Genomic DNA, 18,236 nt, shown 5'->3' on the forward strand with positions numbered 1-18,236 from the left:
CACGTCGAGTGGACATGTACCTTTGACCCAAATGGGACTCCCGCGCATCAGCCCAGCGGAAAAGTCTGCAGCGATCCTGTACCGGTCGACTAACTGCAGAAGCCGATGCATGATGATAATATCTGGATGTACCGTACTATATTCCCGAACAGGAAGGAAAGAACAATCGACCACCCGCCTGCAAACTTCAATCTGCAAAAGCCGACGGGTGGATGTGTGGAACTGTAGATGAGTGATCAGATCATCAGACTGGACCCGACACTTGGGAAAGAACCCGTGCCCGCACCCGTTCCGACTGGGAGGCTCGTTGGATGTGTCCTTGTTCGGATCCATCGATAAATCACCGAGTCTCCTCTTCCTTTTCTCAGCTATCTAGACTTTCGACAGGTCCTCACGACAGACGAGGATTGGAGCTCGGGGACACGATGTTTTTTGTTTTTTTTGTTTTTGTTTTTTCTTTTTTTAGGCCTTGCAAGGCCGGACCTTTGATCCTCATCATGATGGATGTAGCTGGCCCCAGTAGTTTAAGATCGAGCATCTCCCACATCGGCGATGTCTTGTATGATGAGGTGGTGCTTTCCTTATCCTCAATCCTTCCTGGTATACGCATACTGTGCAATGCATACATGCATGATAAAAAAAATATTCGTAGCTTACTTTCAAATTCCCGCCGACCGTCGACTCATGCAGTCATGCAGCAACTGACCCGACATTCCGTTCAACGATCCAGCGATCTCACGTTCCCCCAACCGAACAAGTCCACACGGGCCTGGGCGGGCCGATCGACCAGAGCCCCCAACAACCGCTGGCTGCGCATACAATCGATGCCCTTTCAGGTTGGTCCGATTTCGCCGGTTCTTCTGTGTGCGAAGAAATGGTGTGGCCCATGGATTGCTTTTTTCCCCCCAGCTATGATGCACTGAGGCAGTGCTGCGCCCATGCCGTGTTTCGGCTCCGAGGAGTGTGGCGGATCTCTCTGGGTTGATCACTCAACTAAGGCTGGTGGGCGAGGACTAATAGACTTGTAGAACGAGACAGTAGACTACTAGGTCTGTTTGTCGATTTCCCCCTTCTTTCGGCGTTTGCATGTTGACACCGCAGACTAAACGCCCCAGTCAAGAGAGTCGAAAAGGAACTATTGATTCAGGTTGATGCTCCTTTGACACAGTCCGGGAAAAAAAAGAAAAGAGAAATGTCTGAAATATGTCCAATATAGTTGCTGGTTCAGTTCAGCCGTTGTTTTCAGTACAATCCGGTCTAGTGTGTAGACTCGGAGACTGTAGAGTGTAGACCGTGTCATGTGATTTCCACACATTCCACTAGTGCAGCTACAGAAATTTGGGTCTTCTCTAGTATCTACTATACTTCCAACCTCGAGCTGCTCCAAAAGAGATATGTTTCCTGGTCCCGTCACGCATCAGCCCAGTCCTCTCTTCCCCTGTGGCTTCCCCCCCCCCCCCCCCAAACCCGACGCTAAGACTCATGGAGGCTTGACTTTCTATCTCACCGGAGCCGGCCCTGCGCCCCCAGCGGGAATGAATGTGGCGTGGGACTGTTGAATGGACCCCTCCACCAACCCAATCCCCGTGTGAAGTCGTCGAGTTCGACGTATCCTTCAGCCAGCCCTGTGTCCCCGGAGAAAGGGGCCCGCGTTAGGCGGGAATGGTCAGACGAGCGATCTCAAGGCCTGTCGGATCTGGTCATTCGCCCAGACGAGTTAATCCCGTAGATCATGAGAAAGTGAATGACGAACGGGTGAAGGCGGGGGGGGGGGGGGGTGGGAGAAAAAGGTTATTATCGCGACATGACGCACTACATACGGTACTATGTGGATTGTGGACTTGGCGTTGTTGGACCATGAGTACCTAGTACCTACTTATCGCAGGGACTGTATGAGAGTGGGCAGTACTAGTAGGCTAGTAGGCTAGTAGGCTCAGGGCTGTAGCAGTAGCGGTAGCAGTAGCAGTAGCAATAGCAATAGCAGTGCCGGTACTGGCTGCTGCTTGTCCTCTGGGCTCCTTTGCTCCAGTGCAAGGGACTTTGAAAAGCTTGGCCTTCAGGCAGGGCTTTGGCAATCGAACTGTGGCATCAGCACTGTAGAAGTGCAGATCATCGTGGATCTTGATAAATTGATAGTGATACGACTATCACTATCTTCGTACCTGTAAACTCGATACTGGAGTCCAAAGGACAAGTATCATGTGACGAGCCTCGAGGATGGAAAACGGGCAGGTGGCCCCGGTCTCACCAAGGCGTGTTTTTCCACACTTTGTGTCACCGGGTCGTGCAGATTGGTTACCCGACAGTCTGGTCCTGAGGCAGGACGGATTGCATCTGCAACTGCACTTGCTGGGTCAAAATGATGGCGGGGCCGGCTGTACAGGACCCTGGGAGTCCTGAGGCCCAGGGTAGGCCTCCTGCACAATGTTTGAATGTACAGACCCCTCAATCTAGGGTGCTTGATCGATAAATGAGGTCATTGCTGGATGCTGGATGCTGGATGTTGGAATTTGAAAAGTTGTTCTATGCTGACCTGATACTCACGTGATTCTTTGGATTCCTTTTATTCTGCCTCGTGTCACAGCCGTGATCCATTCTAATGAGTATTTTTCGAGGCTGGGATAAGATGATAGTCCGCTCTCTCTCCTCTGCGCCATCCCCCATCAATTAACCGACGGATGGCACTCCCCTCCACCGGGGCACTCCGGTGTCCATTTTCTCGCGAGTACTAGGGCCTGAAAATGAGCCGGTCAGTGCTCTGAGCTCTCTCTCTCTCTCTCTCTCTCTCTCTCTCTCTCTCTCTCTCTCTCGAGTGGTACCCGGCCCTCTTTGGGAAGTGGGTAAAGTAGGTAAGAATAGCAATCCACCTCAAGGCCACATGGTTGGCACCTGCATGCCATCCGAGGTTTGGGCCTCTTTACAGTATTTTAGGGTTTGCCAAAGTTCAGACCAAGTACCGGTACGGTCGGTAGGTCTCTAGTGACTGAGTGGACCGCTGGAGACTCGATCCAAGGTCCGGCTGCGTAAACTGGGCTGCGTGCGCATCGCGCCATCTCCTTTCCAGGTATGAGACCGGACTTGTTCGTCCTTTGCTCCGTGCTTTTTTTTTGTTTTTCACTTGTGTTCTATCTCTTTCTTCCCTTTTTGTCCACTTTTTCCGCTTTCCCTTCCGTTTCTTCCCTTTTTTTTTCTTTCTTTTTTTTCTCTCTTTTTTTTCCTCTTGTTTTTCCTCTTTTTGTTCCTCTTTTTTCTTCTTTTTGGCCCGCAGTCTCGGAGGCACGAAGCTTTTACGCGGGGCCATCCATGACTTCTTCCACCTCTATCTTGGGACCCATTGGAAGAGGGATGGACTTGCGGTCTTGCTCTCCATCATCAATGACATGATCTGGTTCAGCTGCTCCGGGCTGTCTCTCAATCGCGGATCGTCCCTCTTTTCGGCGCACTCCTGGACCCCGAGGCCCCAACCCGAGCTGCTAGTCCCGTCTGAGCGTCCCCCACTCCCAGACCGTCCCAAGAAGGGTGTTTCGGGCTGGATGTCATTTCTGTCTGGTCTTCCGCCTCTCCGCTCAGCTTTTGGCTGCCCGTGTCTTTTTGTGCGTGACGCATGGACACCGTTTCGATCGGTGTCAAAGAAGATGCGTGTATCAAACTCAGGTAGTACACTCCATGTGTGCTGTCTCTGCTGGGTTATCGAGATACTACGGTCACAAGTTGTGTTCTGTGTCAGTGTAGAACGGACATCCTCCTCGTTGGTGGTCCCGATTGTCTATCCCTAAATCGGCCTAGTCTCCCTACTGTGGTAGCTTCTTCACTCGGTTAGCCAGTCAGCGTCATCCGATCTGACCTGTTCGTCCGTGAATTTGAATTTGGAAATCTATTTTTCTTTTGCCTCTCCAGGGCTCTCGTTTCTGTCGTCTACGACTGGTCTACTACTAGTCTGGTCTGGAGTCTGGAGTCTGGAGTCTGCATTGTCTGTCCTCTGCACTCTGCAGTCTGCATCGCTTCCTTCGGACCAATTAGTGCATCTCGAATCCTGTACAGCGCAATGGGAGAGGTCCGCAGGGTCTCTGTGTCATTGCTTTTTTTTATTTTTATTTTTTTTTTAAATTTCTTCTCCCCTCAACCTATCTATCCTCCAATTTGTGAAATCTTCCCTGGAATTCGAAGCTCGACACTTGCATTCCGTGTCCGTGTCGCTTCGCCGTAGAAATCAGAGAAATTCGAGAATGCCTGGGACGGTACCTTTCGCTGGTCGACGGGGATGGAAAGTCTCTCCTCTCCCGTCCACAGGGTCCCATGATCCCATCATTCCTCATCCTCGTGTGTCTCCTGTCGCTGCCTTGTCGTCGCATCCGAGCTTCCTCCATCGATCCCAGATTTCCGCCACCCGTCGAGCCAGAATCAAACAGGGCTGCGCCTCTCCAGGCCACCGGGTCCCCTTCTCTGATCGAGCACCAAAGAAAAAGAAAAAAAAAAAAAAAGTGGATGCCCCGAATGTGGCATCGACGGTCCCCTCTCTTTCTCCCCCTCCCCTCCCTGCCGATGATGTGAAATCGACAAGGACAGTACATCACGTCTGCGGTCTCCGCTCTTCACCGGCCGTGGTTCTTTAAGGTTGTGGTCGCCAGCGATCTAGACCATCGCCAGTCAATCCCCCATTACACTCATCCGCCCACCCCATCTCGATTCCATACATTACCCACTTTCGCCCTCTCCTGCTTCATTCTCCGCCTGCGCTTCCTACATTCCCTGCCCGCAGGCCTCCCTCAAGCCTTTCATTTCCCCGAGATTCCCAGACCGTCAGGACCGTCGTGTTCGACTCTCTCGTCCCGGGCGCTCGAGTTCTAGGCCTGAAAGTTTATTTGTCGTTTATACTTCTCTTCTCTCCACCCCCGCGTCCTTCCGTCGCTGATCATTCGATCACGGATAGTGATCGACACTATATACCATACACCCAGACAACGCTCAAGGCCGTCGATTCTTGCTCCTCTTCAACAGTGTCCTCCCCCTCCAAAACCTCGACGGAATCTCGAAGAATATCGACATATCATCATCAGCAGCAGCATCGCAATTGCCCACATCTTCCATTTGAACCCCCGCGCAAGTTCGGTCGTCAAAGAAAGGGTGGGACTATCTCCCAACTGTGCCCTTCAACCAGCATTTCGGTACGAAACAGAATCTTCCCATGTTTTCACGCCTTTCATCAGTCTGATCTAACATTCAAATCAATGGTCCCCCAGTCCAGTGATTCTCCATCCGTCGAGCTCGCCTCATGACGGTCACAAGTTTGGTGATGCAAAACCGCCGCGGCCATGCCTCCGCCAAAGGCACCCTCCATCTTCCCATGATTGCTCCCAAGGAAGAGGTTCTGGAAGGCAGGTTGGACAAAATCCCAGGTTCTTCGCCGCGCATTCGGCTACCACCGCGATCGCGGACGGGATGTTGGTACGTCTCCTGATCTCCCTCCTTGCCTGAAGTGCTTCCACCCTCCTCGAGCCATCAATCGATGAGAGACGACTCCCCAAAATGGTGAGAATTCGCCGAGACTGACAAATTCTGACCTCCGTGATATAGGACTTGTCGGGTGAGTGATCCCTCAGAATAAGACCGTTCCAGGCTTTCCAAGTTCGGTCCAATTGACTTCTTCTCTCCGTGTCTGCATGCAGAGTCGAAAAGGTGAGTCCACCACCCCCCCCCCCCCCCCTTCCCCCAAAAAATCCCTTGTCTGGTGCATGGGCGCCCTTGACTGACTCGGCATTCCTGCAGTAAAATGCGATGAGGGCCACCCACAGTGTAATGTAGGGCTCATTCTTCCGCTGCGGCACGGCTCCGCGGGTCCTTCATGGCCGATGGGCAAACGACCTCCAGCTGACCTTTGTCCTCTCCCCCACACTTAGCAATGTACGCGACTGGGTCATACTTGCGACTATCGACCACGTCTAGCCTTTCGGGATGACACGCCACGAATTATGGGCCGCATGGCCGACGTCAAGACCGAGGGCAATGTGGTCTGGGACCGTGAGCATTCCTCTCGATGCATACTTGCATCCACCCGCACCGCGTGATGGAAAGCTAATGACAGTGTTAGTCTCCTCCCCGGGCTCGACCGGGAGTCGGACCGGCGGCGACTACTTCTCCTTGTCCGAGGAGCTCCCGGACTTTTCACTGTTGACCTCTGACGAGGACCGCGAGAAGAAAGCAGAGAGCTCGACCCCCGGAACCTACCATGTGGTCATGGTACCGGAGAGCTTCAGCTCGCTCCCAGAGTATGCCGAAGAGACTGATGACTCCAGATTCACCGGTGACTTTTCACACTCTGCGACTGCGAGCCCCGTCAGAACAACCCGAAGTGAGAGCGATGCCACGGAGGATCCCAATGTAGTCATTCTGCGAACTTTTGAGGATACGACTCGACGCTCCGTCTCAACGGGTCGTATCTCCCGTATCTCACCTACATCGGAGATCTCAGATCCCTTCTGCTCCCTGTCGCTCTCTCCTGCGATGGATGCCTTTCCGTCTCCCGTGCCGGGCGAGGCTCAGGGGTCGTCTTCTTTCCGTCTAGAGCCGCAGATGACCCATCAGGATCTACAGAAGCAACAGGAGTTGACGCTATTTGCACATTTTCGACACGTGGTCTGGAAACAACTGTTCCCCCATGACCGTGACATGGATGACACTTATGGATTCGATCGCAATGGCATGACCTTGAGTGTCGACTTCCTAGAGAGAGAGGCGGCGCGTTTTCCACCTGTAAGCTGCTGCTCGCGTTCCGTCCCCGGCTGGATTTCTACTCCCAAAACATGCAGATGCTGACGAGTGAGAAGCTCTCCCATGCAATCATGACGGTATCGGCCCTCAGTCTCTCTCATAGTGGTACTGGGCAGAAGGTCGACGCACTTCAATACTACCAGCAGGCATTCCCATCTCTTCAGATCAGTCTTCGCAACAACGATGACCTGGTGTCGGATGGACTCTTCCTCACTCACTTCCTCTTGCTGATTTACGAGGTACGCATCACATGATTCGCCATCCGTATCCTGTTGGAGGCTACACCCGAAAGAATGGCATGCTGACTTCTCTGGGCTCATCTCTTCCAGGTGGCCGCCGCCGAGCCCCACGGATCCAACTTGTGGTCTCATCACATCTCTCGTCTTCTACACATTGCGCTCCTCCGTCACGCCAAGTTCGGACGGGAGCCACATCCATTCATCCTGTGGTGGATCTGCCATATTGACCTCTACGCTTTGTTGAGCGGTGCCGGACAGGGAGAGTTTGTGCGCACCCTCATGGACCACCGGATGCTTCCAGATTGGCAGAGTCTGCTATACCCGTCTGGGACCGAGGGATATAGCGTGATTTACTCCGACGAGCACGATAGTCTTCCGGCTCTAATGCGCCTCTACGCCAACAGCTTCGCTGTGACCGCCCAAATTGGCTTTCTCGGCGCTCGCCTGCGGCGGGAAAAGCACTCTCCTGCACGCTCGGAGTTCCATCCTCATACCGAAGAGATTGCTGAACTTCGACGGACCCTCGCACGACTATGGGAGGCATCCGATGTGGCTTATTGGTCTCAGCACCGGGAAAGTCTTCCGCAGCGATCGCAAGAGATCTTGCAGCAGGTGAGCTTTTTTCTTTGTCATTTTGATCTTCAAGGAAACAGTCCTGACCGATTTTTAGTCGGCCACCTTGTACCATCTCAGCCACTTGTTCTCCTACAGTAGCATGTTCCCCCATCAGCGATTGAAAGCCGACTTTGACTCGGCCAGTGAAATCGACCACCACGCTAGCGAAATCCTCCGCATCGTGGAGGAAACCACGCACAATCGCCGTGCCGACCGTCACTTCTTGGTGTTTCCGCTCTTTCTAGCCGGTGCCACAGCATCGGACAGTGGCCTGAAGATGATGGCCATGGAGTTGATGACCGGCATGGAAGATGACGAAGATGGAATGGGACGCAACACTGCCACTACTCGAGCGATTCTGCAGACGATCTATGAGCGACAAATGGACTCTCTGATGCGGATGGGTCATACTCTCGATGTGGACTGGTCCGAGTTTATGACGCAGCAGGGCCTACAAATGGTCAACTTTGGATTCTAAGACGGCTCCCAAGACTCGGCCCTCGATCCTCAGCCGGGTCTATATCAAGTCGTGACTGGCGGGCCTGTGGTCACCCATCCAGTCTTTCCGTTTCTTGTTGGTTCTATTTTAATCATGTTTTCCCCAGCTTACCATCTCCAGGATCCTGTGCTGTTTGGATCGTATTGAGCGTTGTTGCGTTGTATGTGCTTGGGATCTTGATCTTTTCACCTGTTTCTGTCTGGGAAGGTTTCATGTTTTCATTTCACTTCTCTGTTTGATTTACTTCTCGAGCTGGCTCTTTTCCCCTTTTCCGATTCTCGCTGTCTCTTTCCACTGACTTCTTCTTCTTCGCGTGGTTTGATTCGGTTTTGTTCTTCATTTCGGCATTCGGGAAAGCAGGGCGTTGTACCATGGGCATGAGTGACGACGGATTGGATCGGTGTATGTATAGACACGAACACGACTGTTAATAATTCTTCCTTGTCTGATTCCCACCAATCAGCGATTTTCGTTTCGTACTTGGCGAGGATTTTGCAGTATTTGCAATGATTATAGAAACTCCATTGAGAGTCGTGTCTTTACGGAGATTCGTTGCATGCCGAATCCGACAAGATGACAATGATCTCAGGATCATCGTCGAGGGGTGCAGGACTGGCAGCACCGCTGGCAGGATGATCCTAGGTGGAACTGTTCCGAGAGGATCCATGGTTTCCCGCATCTATACAGACCGAGTATAACAGTCTGAACTACTTATCAAGTAGACGGGGACCAATGGACTCTTAGTCAGGCACAAGGTAGTGTGGTACCAAGGTAGTAAGTAGTAGTATCTCCACCTATCGGACTGTGTTTCACGGTGTACTCCCAAGAGGATACTTGTTTCCTCCTCCTCTATTCCTTCTACCAAGCGTCTACAGTAGTCTACACTCCCCTGATCACTGTGTTCTGTGGATCCCTTGAGACGCTCAGTCGGAGTCTTTTCCTGAGCTGCCTTCTCATCACCTGCGGGGCGCGTGGGCTCCGCCCAGGCGCTTATCACGAGCGTGAGACTGGGAGTCCATCCGAGAAACATTAGGACGCCAAGTGTCTTCTCGGTCTTGGGTCTGTCTCGTCTTTTGACAGGTGGCAGCCTGGCAGGACAGGACTGTTGCATTGCGCCTAATGAATACTGGAGACCGTGTGCTGCCCAGTGCATCTCGTTGAGATCTTCAGCCCTGGAGGTCCGTTCATGTTGCCCAAGAGGTGACATCCATATCTAGCTACCCCCTTCTCCTCCTCCTCCTCCTCCTCCTCCTCCTCCTCCTCCTCCTCCTCCTCCTCCTCCTCCTCCTCCCTTCTCTCCCGAATTCACTAGCCGCGGAACGTTTTGCATACTGGCGACATCTTCTTCTTCTTCTTCTTCTTCTTCTTCTCGGCCCTTTGCGAATCTCATCTTTCTCTTAATACTCTCCGGGGCTTGGATTTCTTTCGATCTCTTGCGGTACCTTGAACCTTCATCTATCTTTCGGTGGTCTGTGCAACTGACTAGAGCCTCGTTCTTTCCCCCTCCTCCGCTTCCCCTTTTCCTCCCACGGTCTCCTCCACCTGATGATACCCGCCACAAGGCTAATTAGTGCCCGCTCTGCCCCTCATTCTGAGTTTCGGACCACCAAAATCCACCCAAAGCTGCCATCACACGGATCCGCGTCGCAGGCTCCGTGATTGGGTGCATGCAGCAGTCGTCCAAGTCGAAGTGGCGGCGGTGCAGGAGTAGTATCATCCTGCAACTTTTCTCTTCTGCCTGTTGAGAGATCTGCATCTCCGCAAAAGGACCATTCCCTTCCTCTTTCTCCCTAGAAGCCCCCCGGCGTCATCTTGTGTACACCATGAATCCTGGCGAGAGCCGTGCTATTCATCCGGAGGGGGAACTCTTCCTTGGTAATAGTTCCATCAACAATCCCAACATCAATACCAACAACTTTCATCCAGAGACCACCTCCGGCAGGCCCGGCGCATCGAAGATGGTTGAACCGTTACGCATCAACAAGAGAGACTCGGCCAGCCCGCACTCAGCAACAAGTCCACCCAACATCCCACTTCCATATCCCGAAGATCGTCCGCGGCCCGGGCAGCTGCGTACGTCGAGCTCTCAAGATGTGCACCCGGCAGAGGCGGCGTTGCGGTACAATTCACCGCCGCCTGCCAGTGCGGGATCAGGCTCGGGGTCAGTAAGTCCCGCAGACTATCCGCTCGCACTGCGTCCCCGAGATGGCCGCGAGCCACGGGTAGCAACCCTGGCAGAGCGTCGCGGTGCGGCACCCAAGCCGCTCCCCGAGTCACCGGGGCCCGATGCGCCCGATGCTGCGGCGCTCGCGGCGCGGACGTATCCTCGTCCGCCGACGAACGCAGCCCCCAGCGACACGATCGAAGCTCGCTACGACAATCGCCAGCAGTACTATCCACCACCGGTCAGCTCGACTTCCCGGCCCACTCGGTCGGGTTCAAGTCTGGCAGCGCCCTCGTCATCGGGGATTAATCGCATCAGCTCGACGGCGTCGACATCGACGACCCGCGCACAGCGGGGATCACCTCCACCGCCGGAAACACCCGTCGTGGGTCCCGGCCAGCAGCCAGGGTCCGATATCGAGGCTCGCTATGCGGCCGCGGGAATTGCGGGAACCGGTACCCTTGCGGGCATACAGTCGCAGAGCTCGGCCGCTCAGAGGAGAGCAGAGCAGTATATGGGCCAGCAGCCGACGTTTGCTCAACAAGATTCCCAGCGACCTTGGACACCGACAGAATTACCAGGCACCCAGCCACATGGTCCTCCAACCGTCTATCAAGGTGCGGAAGTGGTGAGTGGAGCACAGCAGCAGCAACCAGCGCAATATGCTGGTCATGCTGCACAGCAGCATCCTGGTCGTTATGGAAGCCCTCCGATACAACAACATTCAGTGCCATATGCCAGTCCTGCTGTCCAACAACAACAACAACAACAACAACAACAACAACACCCTGGCCAGTATGGTAGCCCTCCGCCACAGCATCCTGGTCAATATGGTAGCCCTCCGCCACAGCATCCTGGTCAATATGGTTCCCCTCAGCCTTCTCAGACCAGTCAGTATGGCAGTCCTCAGTCTCAGCACCCTGGTCAATACGGTAGTCCTGCGCCCCAGCTCCAGCAGCAGGCACAACCAGGGTCATCCGAGCAGCCGGGCAGGATTCCTTCCAATGCCTTGGAGAATGACATGGATCGCATGCGTATAAGTGATGAGCCTCCTCCTGCGTACTCCAGCGTTTCAGGTCCAAATGGTGCCAATGGGTATCGCAACGAGAAACCAGGCTCTGCAGCAGCGGCTGCTGCCACTGGTGCGGCAGCTGCTGCCGCCGTTGGGATGGCCGGTCATCCCGCTGTTGCAAACCAGGGCCATCCTGCCATGGCCTCCGCATCATCTCCTGCACCTACCACCTCGACCGAAGGACATCCGGCTTTTGCAAACGATCCTCGACAGCAGTCGGGTGCAGGTCAGTCACCGCAGAGTGCAGTTACAAATGGGCATTCCCAATTCCAACCGCAGCAGACACAAATGCATGTTCAACCACTTCAGCAACAGCACCCGGGCCAGGTTGCTTCCCCGGCGCCTTCGGGGCCACCTCCTGCATCTCCGCCACCTTTGCCCGAAGGATGGATCGCGCATTTGGACCCAAATTCTGGACAGTACTACTACATTCACTTGGCCACACAGTCAACGCAATGGGAGTTCCCCAAGGGTCCAACTCCGTTAAACTTGAATGAGACACCTCTTTCGCCCGTCGGGAGTGTATACAGTAGTCACCCCTTGTCATCCCCCGGTCTCTCCGCATTTGGGAAACCATTGGCATCTCCTGGTGTGCCTTTAACACCCGGGTTTGAGAGTCTTCAATCGCCTTTGGCAGGTTTCTCGGGCCCTCCACCCAGCAGTGGTATGGACTTGTACAAGACTGCCCCCACTAACGGAGTGTACTTTGGACCTTATCTGAGATACACCAATATGGACATCGAGCGCGGCCTCTGGCTTGGTTCTATTCTCCTCGTGACCGATGCCGCTCAGCCGCCCACGATCCATCTTCATCAAAGTGTGGATCTCTCTCCAAACCCGCGACAGCTCAAGCCGATGAACATCGCGGCTCACCAACGATGGACCTTCTACAAGTACGAGATTGACCTGCAAATGGATGATGCAGGTCCTGCCAAGTGGACGTATGCCATCACCTCCCACCTTGGCTGCACACGATACGAGTTCCTAGTCGCCGGTCGCCACGAGACCAATTGGCGCTTCATTGCGACCTCCGGCAACGATTTCTCACTGAGTGTGAATGCGAACGAGCGCGCTCGCCTCGGTGGGGTGGGCTTCATGTGGAAGGATATTATGCAGAAGCACAACGAGATTGGTGGTTTCCACGCACAACTTTGCCTGGGAGGCCAGATCTACGCTGATCGTATGTGGAAGGAAATTCCATGTCTCAAGCAGTGGCTTGCGATGAGTGGCAAAGATGCCAGAAAAAACGCGCCATGGACAGCGGCTAATCAGCAGGATGTTTCGCACGCGTATTTTCATTATTACACGAGTCATTTTGATCAGCCACATTTGCGGGAAAGCTTTGCTCAGATTCCTTACATCTGTCAAATTGACGATCATGATATGTGAGTTTTCGAAACGAGAGACCCCGAATCCACGAAAGTCTTTGGATCTTTGAATGGAGCTGACATTCTGGTTTCCCTCCGACTTCCAGCTTCGACGGGTTTGGCTCATACCCCGAGCACATGCAGTTCTCAAACATGTTCAAGAACATTGGCCGGATCGGCATCGAGATGTATCTTCTCTTCCAGCATCACACGACGCTCGACATCTTGCGTAATGTCAATAACGACACAGACCTGTTCACCATCACGGGTACAGGGTGGCACTTTGTCAAGTTCCTCGGACCTGGTGTTGTTGTCGTCGGACCCGACTGTCGCTCGGAGCGCAATCCGCACCAAGTCATGGCTGGGCCTACGTACCAAGGACTGTTCCCCAAAGTTGCCATGTTACCCCCAGCGTGCAGCATTGCCTGTGGATGATTTCTATGCCATTGATCTACCCCCGATTGGTGACGGCAGAGCACGTTGCGCAAACTGTCGCGACCGGAAAGAGGGCCGTGACCGGCGCATACAATGTGTTGGGTAAAGTGACCAGCTCTGTGGCAGGCGTTGTGGGAGCAAAGGACTTTGTTGGATCAGGCTTTGACTCTGTCAAGCGTGCTGTTGGAAAGTCCGGATTGATGGGAGGTATTCTGAGCCCATTTGGAGAGTTTGACCTCATGGATGAATTGCGTGATCAGTGGACGCATGAGTCTAAGGTCAGTAACCAATCTAGACACTTTCAGCTCTTTATTCCAAGAGCTTTATTATGTTGTTGCGATGTTGGATGGTGCTAACATTCTCAATGCGCAGGACCTGGAGCGAACATATCTGATTCGCACACTCCAAGGAATCGCCCATCAAAAATCCATCCGAATGACCTTCCTCTCTGGCGCCGTCAACGTCTGTGGTGCAGGCCTCGTTCATGACCCATCAAACCCATCCAATCACAAAACCATGTACCAGCTCATCGCCTCGCCCGTGGTCAACAACCCGCCCCCATCATATATTGTCAAGATCCTCCACGGCAGCTCCAAGCCCCTCTACGTGCCCGCAAATGGTCATCGCTCCACCAATCAACCCACAGACACCAAAGAAGACATGATGGAGATCTTTCAGACGGATGTTAACGGACAAGCGCGTGAGCATAAGAAATTGATGGCCCGTCGCAACTATGTCGCCATCGTGGCGTATGATCCTGATGTTGTCTCCACCCCTGCATTTGGAATGCAGCATCAAGCCTTCAGTGCGCAAAAGGCCAAGCTGAGTCTGGCGGCAGATTTCATGGTCCAGGGTGATGGTGCCTATGCAAATGTGGTCAAGTTCGGGCCGGTCATTGTGCCTAGTTTGGAGGAGGGTCAATAGACGTGAAGGGTGGCAAGGGTGCTTATTATTATTAGGAAAGGATGCGTGCCTCATTTTGCTGTTGTTGTTGTTGCTCTTGTTATCGTCATCGTTGGAGCGAGGGCCTTTTCACGAATGCGTCTGCGTTATTTCGATATCTTATCTTGGTAAATACCTTACTTTTTCCATTCTGGGTCAACTGAATTTTCCTCGACATCAGGGTTTTGGACGTCTGGTACGATGGGACTCGGCTTCCTGCCGATCTCTTGATTTTCTGAAATCCGTGCCTTTCTCTCTGGCCCTTCAATTAGGCCATGGACTCCGTCCTCTGGAAATATCACTGTTCTCCCGTCTCTAAAATCCTTCAATCCTAAGGTAATGGATGTCATCTCTTAAGCGTCACGCAAAAGTCCTGTGTAGGACTTGATGTACTCGATAAGCGAAATAATCAGGTATAAAAGCTAAGCAGCTCTCCCCATGCAGAACCAAGTTGTTATATACACGCGCGAACTCAGAACACGCTCAAAATTAAAAAAAAAAAAAAAAAACAACAACAACAAAAAAGCAGAGCCTACCCACCCCGCTCCATCAGTATAACTCTGAACCATCCCTCCAACGCCGTAAAATAACCATCAACATCCCGCTCCCACTCCCACGATCCGATCCGATTCAATCCAATCTAATCGAAACTAAAAAGGTCTCCACTGGGAACACAAAGCCCAATGCGCCAGAAATAATCTCGATGAGCAAAGAAAAGCTCCCATAACCGATACCGCGCGGGGACAACATTCCAGTTCCAGGATCGCGGGTATAACGGGGCGGATGTGTCTTGTGAGGGTGTTCGGCAATGTGAGACTCTGCGGAGCTTTTGCTTTCCGAGGATCGCTTGTTTGGGTGGTTCGCCTGCTTGGTGATTCTCGTTCGGGTTCTCGTGGCTGGTCGGCGAAGAGGAACAATCATCTGCGTTGAGGTCGTTCGAGAGAGATATGTCTATGTCATGGAGGTCCGTTTTCAACGAATCCACGGGCGATTTGGCTCCGGCTCCGGCTCCGGCTCCTGCGATACACCTCCTGTCCTCGTCGCCCTTGCAAATTCGCACATCTTCTACACTCGGCGGCAGTCCAGACTTGGCGATATAGATCTCCGCAGCGTGCGGTGCATAACCCCACTCCTGCAATGGGAGCAAAGGCACCGGATCATCCACGTGCGTCACACGCCGAATCCGACTCTTCTCAACATTGACGTCGCCGACGTCGTTGTCGTTGCCGTTGTCGCTATAGTTCCCAATCTGAAACGTTGCGTCGAGGAATCGTGCGAATTGCGCATTCCCCACCATCGGCGCGCCAAAGGTCGTCACGAGTGGATCCCAGCCTTTCAGTCGCATTTCTAGACCGGCGAGTGTGGCGACGGCCCCGCCGAGGGAGTGGCCTACGAGGACGATTTCGTAGTCTGGGTGGGTTTGGAGAGCGCCGAAGACAATGGGGAGGATGATGGGGCGGGTGTGGAGCCATGATTTCATGAAGCCGGCGTGGACAGTGCAGTTGTCGCAGCGAAGGGACTGGGGAATGGTTGTTGGTGTGGAGTCGTGCCCGTCGGTATGGTCTTTGTGGCCAGTATTGAGATTCTCGTCTTGATTATGGTCGTCTTCCTGTCCGTTGTAAGGAATGTAGGATTGAGGGTATGCGGAAAGATCGATGATGGTGTTTGTGATCGAGTACGTTCCTCGAAAAGCGACGACGATGCGCTTGGGACCCGGTGAATGTGACAGGGCGACGTAGCCGCAGGAATCGGAGAGTAAGATACCCGTGTTCCACGTCTGATAGTCGAACGAGTCGCGAGAAAAGAGTCAGTGGTCAGAGTACAATGAGCGTGAGCGTGAGCGTGAGCGTGAGCGTAAGCGCAGCCGCCATGCTTCACGCTTGAAGAACTAACCTCGATGAGTTCCAGATTTGGAAATTCGGCGCAGTGACTTAGACACTGAAATGGCTTTTTCACGCCCGTCGTCCCCACACAGTAGGATATATCCACAAGTCGTGATAACTCCTCGAGAGAGTTAAAGAGTTCACTTGAGACGGGTGTAGTTTCGTGCTCTGCTGCGCCGAGGGACGCGGCCCATAGCATTAACGTTGCGATCCAACCGAGTGCGAGCCGGGGGCTCTGCAGGTGGACCATCGTGGCATGGACTGTGTCGAGGGGGATGCTGGTCGCTAGGTGCTGGTCAAATCAAGGACTCTTAAATGTGTACTGTACTACTGGAGTGGATTTGAGGAAGATGAGGGAGGGCAATCCACATGTTTCGTTCACCTGTACACGCCGACACGGATGCACGTCCCGTTCTGTGAGGAGACTGTTCACAGACGGTGTGGTAAGGTTGATGACCCCAGTAACAGTTACATAATGCGTCATGTGGATCTGGGGTCAAGGTGCAGCCGTGACCTGCGGCTCCACCACATCAGATTGACATCATCAGTCAAGGCCTTCGGAGACCAGGGCACGAGACAACCCTGTGTCTACTGTTAGTTGTGCATTGCGCTGAACCTCTTTACTTGCGATTGAAGAATCTCAGTGAATATTGTATCGATGAGCCAAGGGTTCAGTTTCAATTCCTAAATCATCTCATCTGCACAGCAAGGTCAAGTCGCCATTGACTCCACGTGGGTTCCAGAACAGTGATGACTCGATGTGTCCGTTCATATATTTCGCGCTTCACGAGAGTGATGAACGAATGTTGATTCGATGACGATAATCGTCCTGGATTGGAGCTTGGAGAAAGAGTCGATAAACAAAGAGACCAAATCCAACTCAGCGGTACAAGGTTCAGTCTCAAGAACCTTCTGCCTACCTAAGGTACCCTGAATGGACGTGGTAGTCAGCGATCATCGTCCACCTGCGCTGCTGAACCTGATAGCCTACACATAAACATGAATTTACAGGGCTTACTGGGCTCGGATCATGTGAAACAGACCTGTGTCATATAAGGCTACTGAGCTCTTCCACGATGGCAAAGTAGTAGCTCTCGAATCGACATCATGAATGGGGAATTCTGACTCATTTGCTATTCCGAGTTGTGATGGTTTTCATTGATCAGTTTCCTGAACCACTCACGAGACATAACGGACAGAAACGACTCGTCCAGAGAGAGAGAGAGAGAGAGAGAGAGAGAGAGAGAGAGAGAGAGAGAGAGATACGGGCGTCAGCGTCTCTCCCTTCTCGCTATTCTAGGTGGGAAGACCCCACGCTCACAGTGACATGACACCATGACCAGGCATTTGATGGCTATCGTCGAGTATAATGAGCCGAAATCGATCTTCAACCCTTATTTTACTAACAGCGTGATTGCTTTCTCTCAAATCAAAAGGGAATCGTCCCAGATTGAGAAAGGCAAAGGTTGAGGTACTACCTCTATAGTAAAAACTCGCCCGGCCCATTTGAGAGGCCTGTAACGTACGCTTACTACCGTCAATGCGTGTATATACCTGTGTCACAGTCAGGCAACTGATCAGGTCTACAATGCGACGTTTCGTCGACAGCAGACTTCTAAAAAGCTTGCTGACACTCTGGTGTGGGGATTAGGTCTTTGAATTCGTACCTCTGTCCCTTTGACTTCCAAGTCCGAGGCGTGAAGAAAGCTGATCTTTATTGTGGTACTTTTGATTCCGAGATCGCACTTGATCAGTTCATGATGAACCGGTGTCTTACTATCTTCTCCATTCGGGGAACAAGAATGGACCGGAGAACTCCGCATAGATGTCTCGGGAGAATTTCATGCAAGGATCATTATGTCCTGATTTAGCCTTGCTCGGTATTTAGGCTCAACGGGCCGTGATGTGGAGATCTCGGCGGGTCAGAACATTGAAAGGGGGTCCTTCCGACTCCTTCGTAATCTTGTGCAAGCATAACCTTTTGAAGGTGAAGCAACGTTGAAACCATCGTTTGGAAGCTGTCGGACTCGACGATAGGCCATCACTTATCGTTTCTTTTCCATCTGTTTCCATGGGATCGATTGATAGCATTCTGTAAGGTATGGATGTTAGCATGTTTGCGATGTGCTCGTTTCAACAAAGTACGCACCTCGTCCCAAGAAAATATGAATTCAGTATATGTATCCTCCCCCCCCCCCCTGGGAACATGATGATCTTTTCTTCCTAGTCGGCGGGGTCGCCACACTCCGCAG

The 18,236-nt window shown here is 52.8% G+C and overlaps 4 protein-coding genes across 4 annotated transcripts; 2 read left to right on the forward strand and 2 right to left on the reverse strand.

Annotated features, from left to right (window-relative positions):
• Positions 1–5,272: 5,272 nt before the first annotated feature.
• N7539_007378 (uncharacterized protein) lies at positions 5,273–8,100 on the forward strand (the record flags this gene model as incomplete). The annotated part of the gene is made up of 7 exons (XM_056936979.1): positions 5,273–5,449; positions 5,575–5,584; positions 5,944–6,018; positions 6,089–6,750; positions 6,807–7,007; positions 7,098–7,619; positions 7,678–8,100. The coding sequence occupies 7 exons, from the start codon at positions 5,273–5,275 to the stop codon at positions 8,098–8,100; spliced, it is 2,070 nt and encodes a 689-aa protein (XP_056787778.1).
• Positions 8,101–9,237: 1,137 nt separating this feature from the next.
• On the reverse strand, positions 9,238–9,511 carry N7539_007379 (uncharacterized protein; the record flags this gene model as incomplete). Its single annotated transcript, XM_056936980.1, is given in 2 exon segments — positions 9,238–9,417; positions 9,431–9,511. The coding sequence occupies 2 exon segments, from the start codon at positions 9,509–9,511 to the stop codon at positions 9,238–9,240; spliced, it is 261 nt and encodes an 86-aa protein (XP_056787779.1).
• A 433-nt stretch (positions 9,512–9,944) lies between these two features.
• Positions 9,945–14,083, forward strand: N7539_007380 (WW domain protein; the record flags this gene model as incomplete). The annotated part of the gene is made up of 4 exons (XM_056936981.1): positions 9,945–12,742; positions 12,832–13,095; positions 13,137–13,437; positions 13,532–14,083. 4 exons carry the CDS (start codon positions 9,945–9,947, stop codon positions 14,081–14,083), a joined length of 3,915 nt encoding a protein of 1,304 aa, XP_056787780.1.
• A 658-nt stretch (positions 14,084–14,741) lies between these two features.
• N7539_007381 (lipase family protein) lies at positions 14,742–16,234 on the reverse strand (the record flags this gene model as incomplete). Its single annotated transcript, XM_056936982.1, has 2 exons — positions 14,742–15,878; positions 15,995–16,234. The coding sequence occupies 2 exons, from the start codon at positions 16,232–16,234 to the stop codon at positions 14,742–14,744; spliced, it is 1,377 nt and encodes a 458-aa protein (XP_056787781.1).
• Positions 16,235–18,236: the final 2,002 nt, after the last annotated feature.

This window comes from Penicillium diatomitis, assembly GCF_028827545.1.
Source record: "Penicillium diatomitis strain IBT 30728 chromosome Unknown utg000010l_segment0_segment0, whole genome shotgun sequence".
NCBI lineage: Eukaryota > Fungi > Ascomycota > Eurotiomycetes > Eurotiales > Aspergillaceae > Penicillium > Penicillium diatomitis.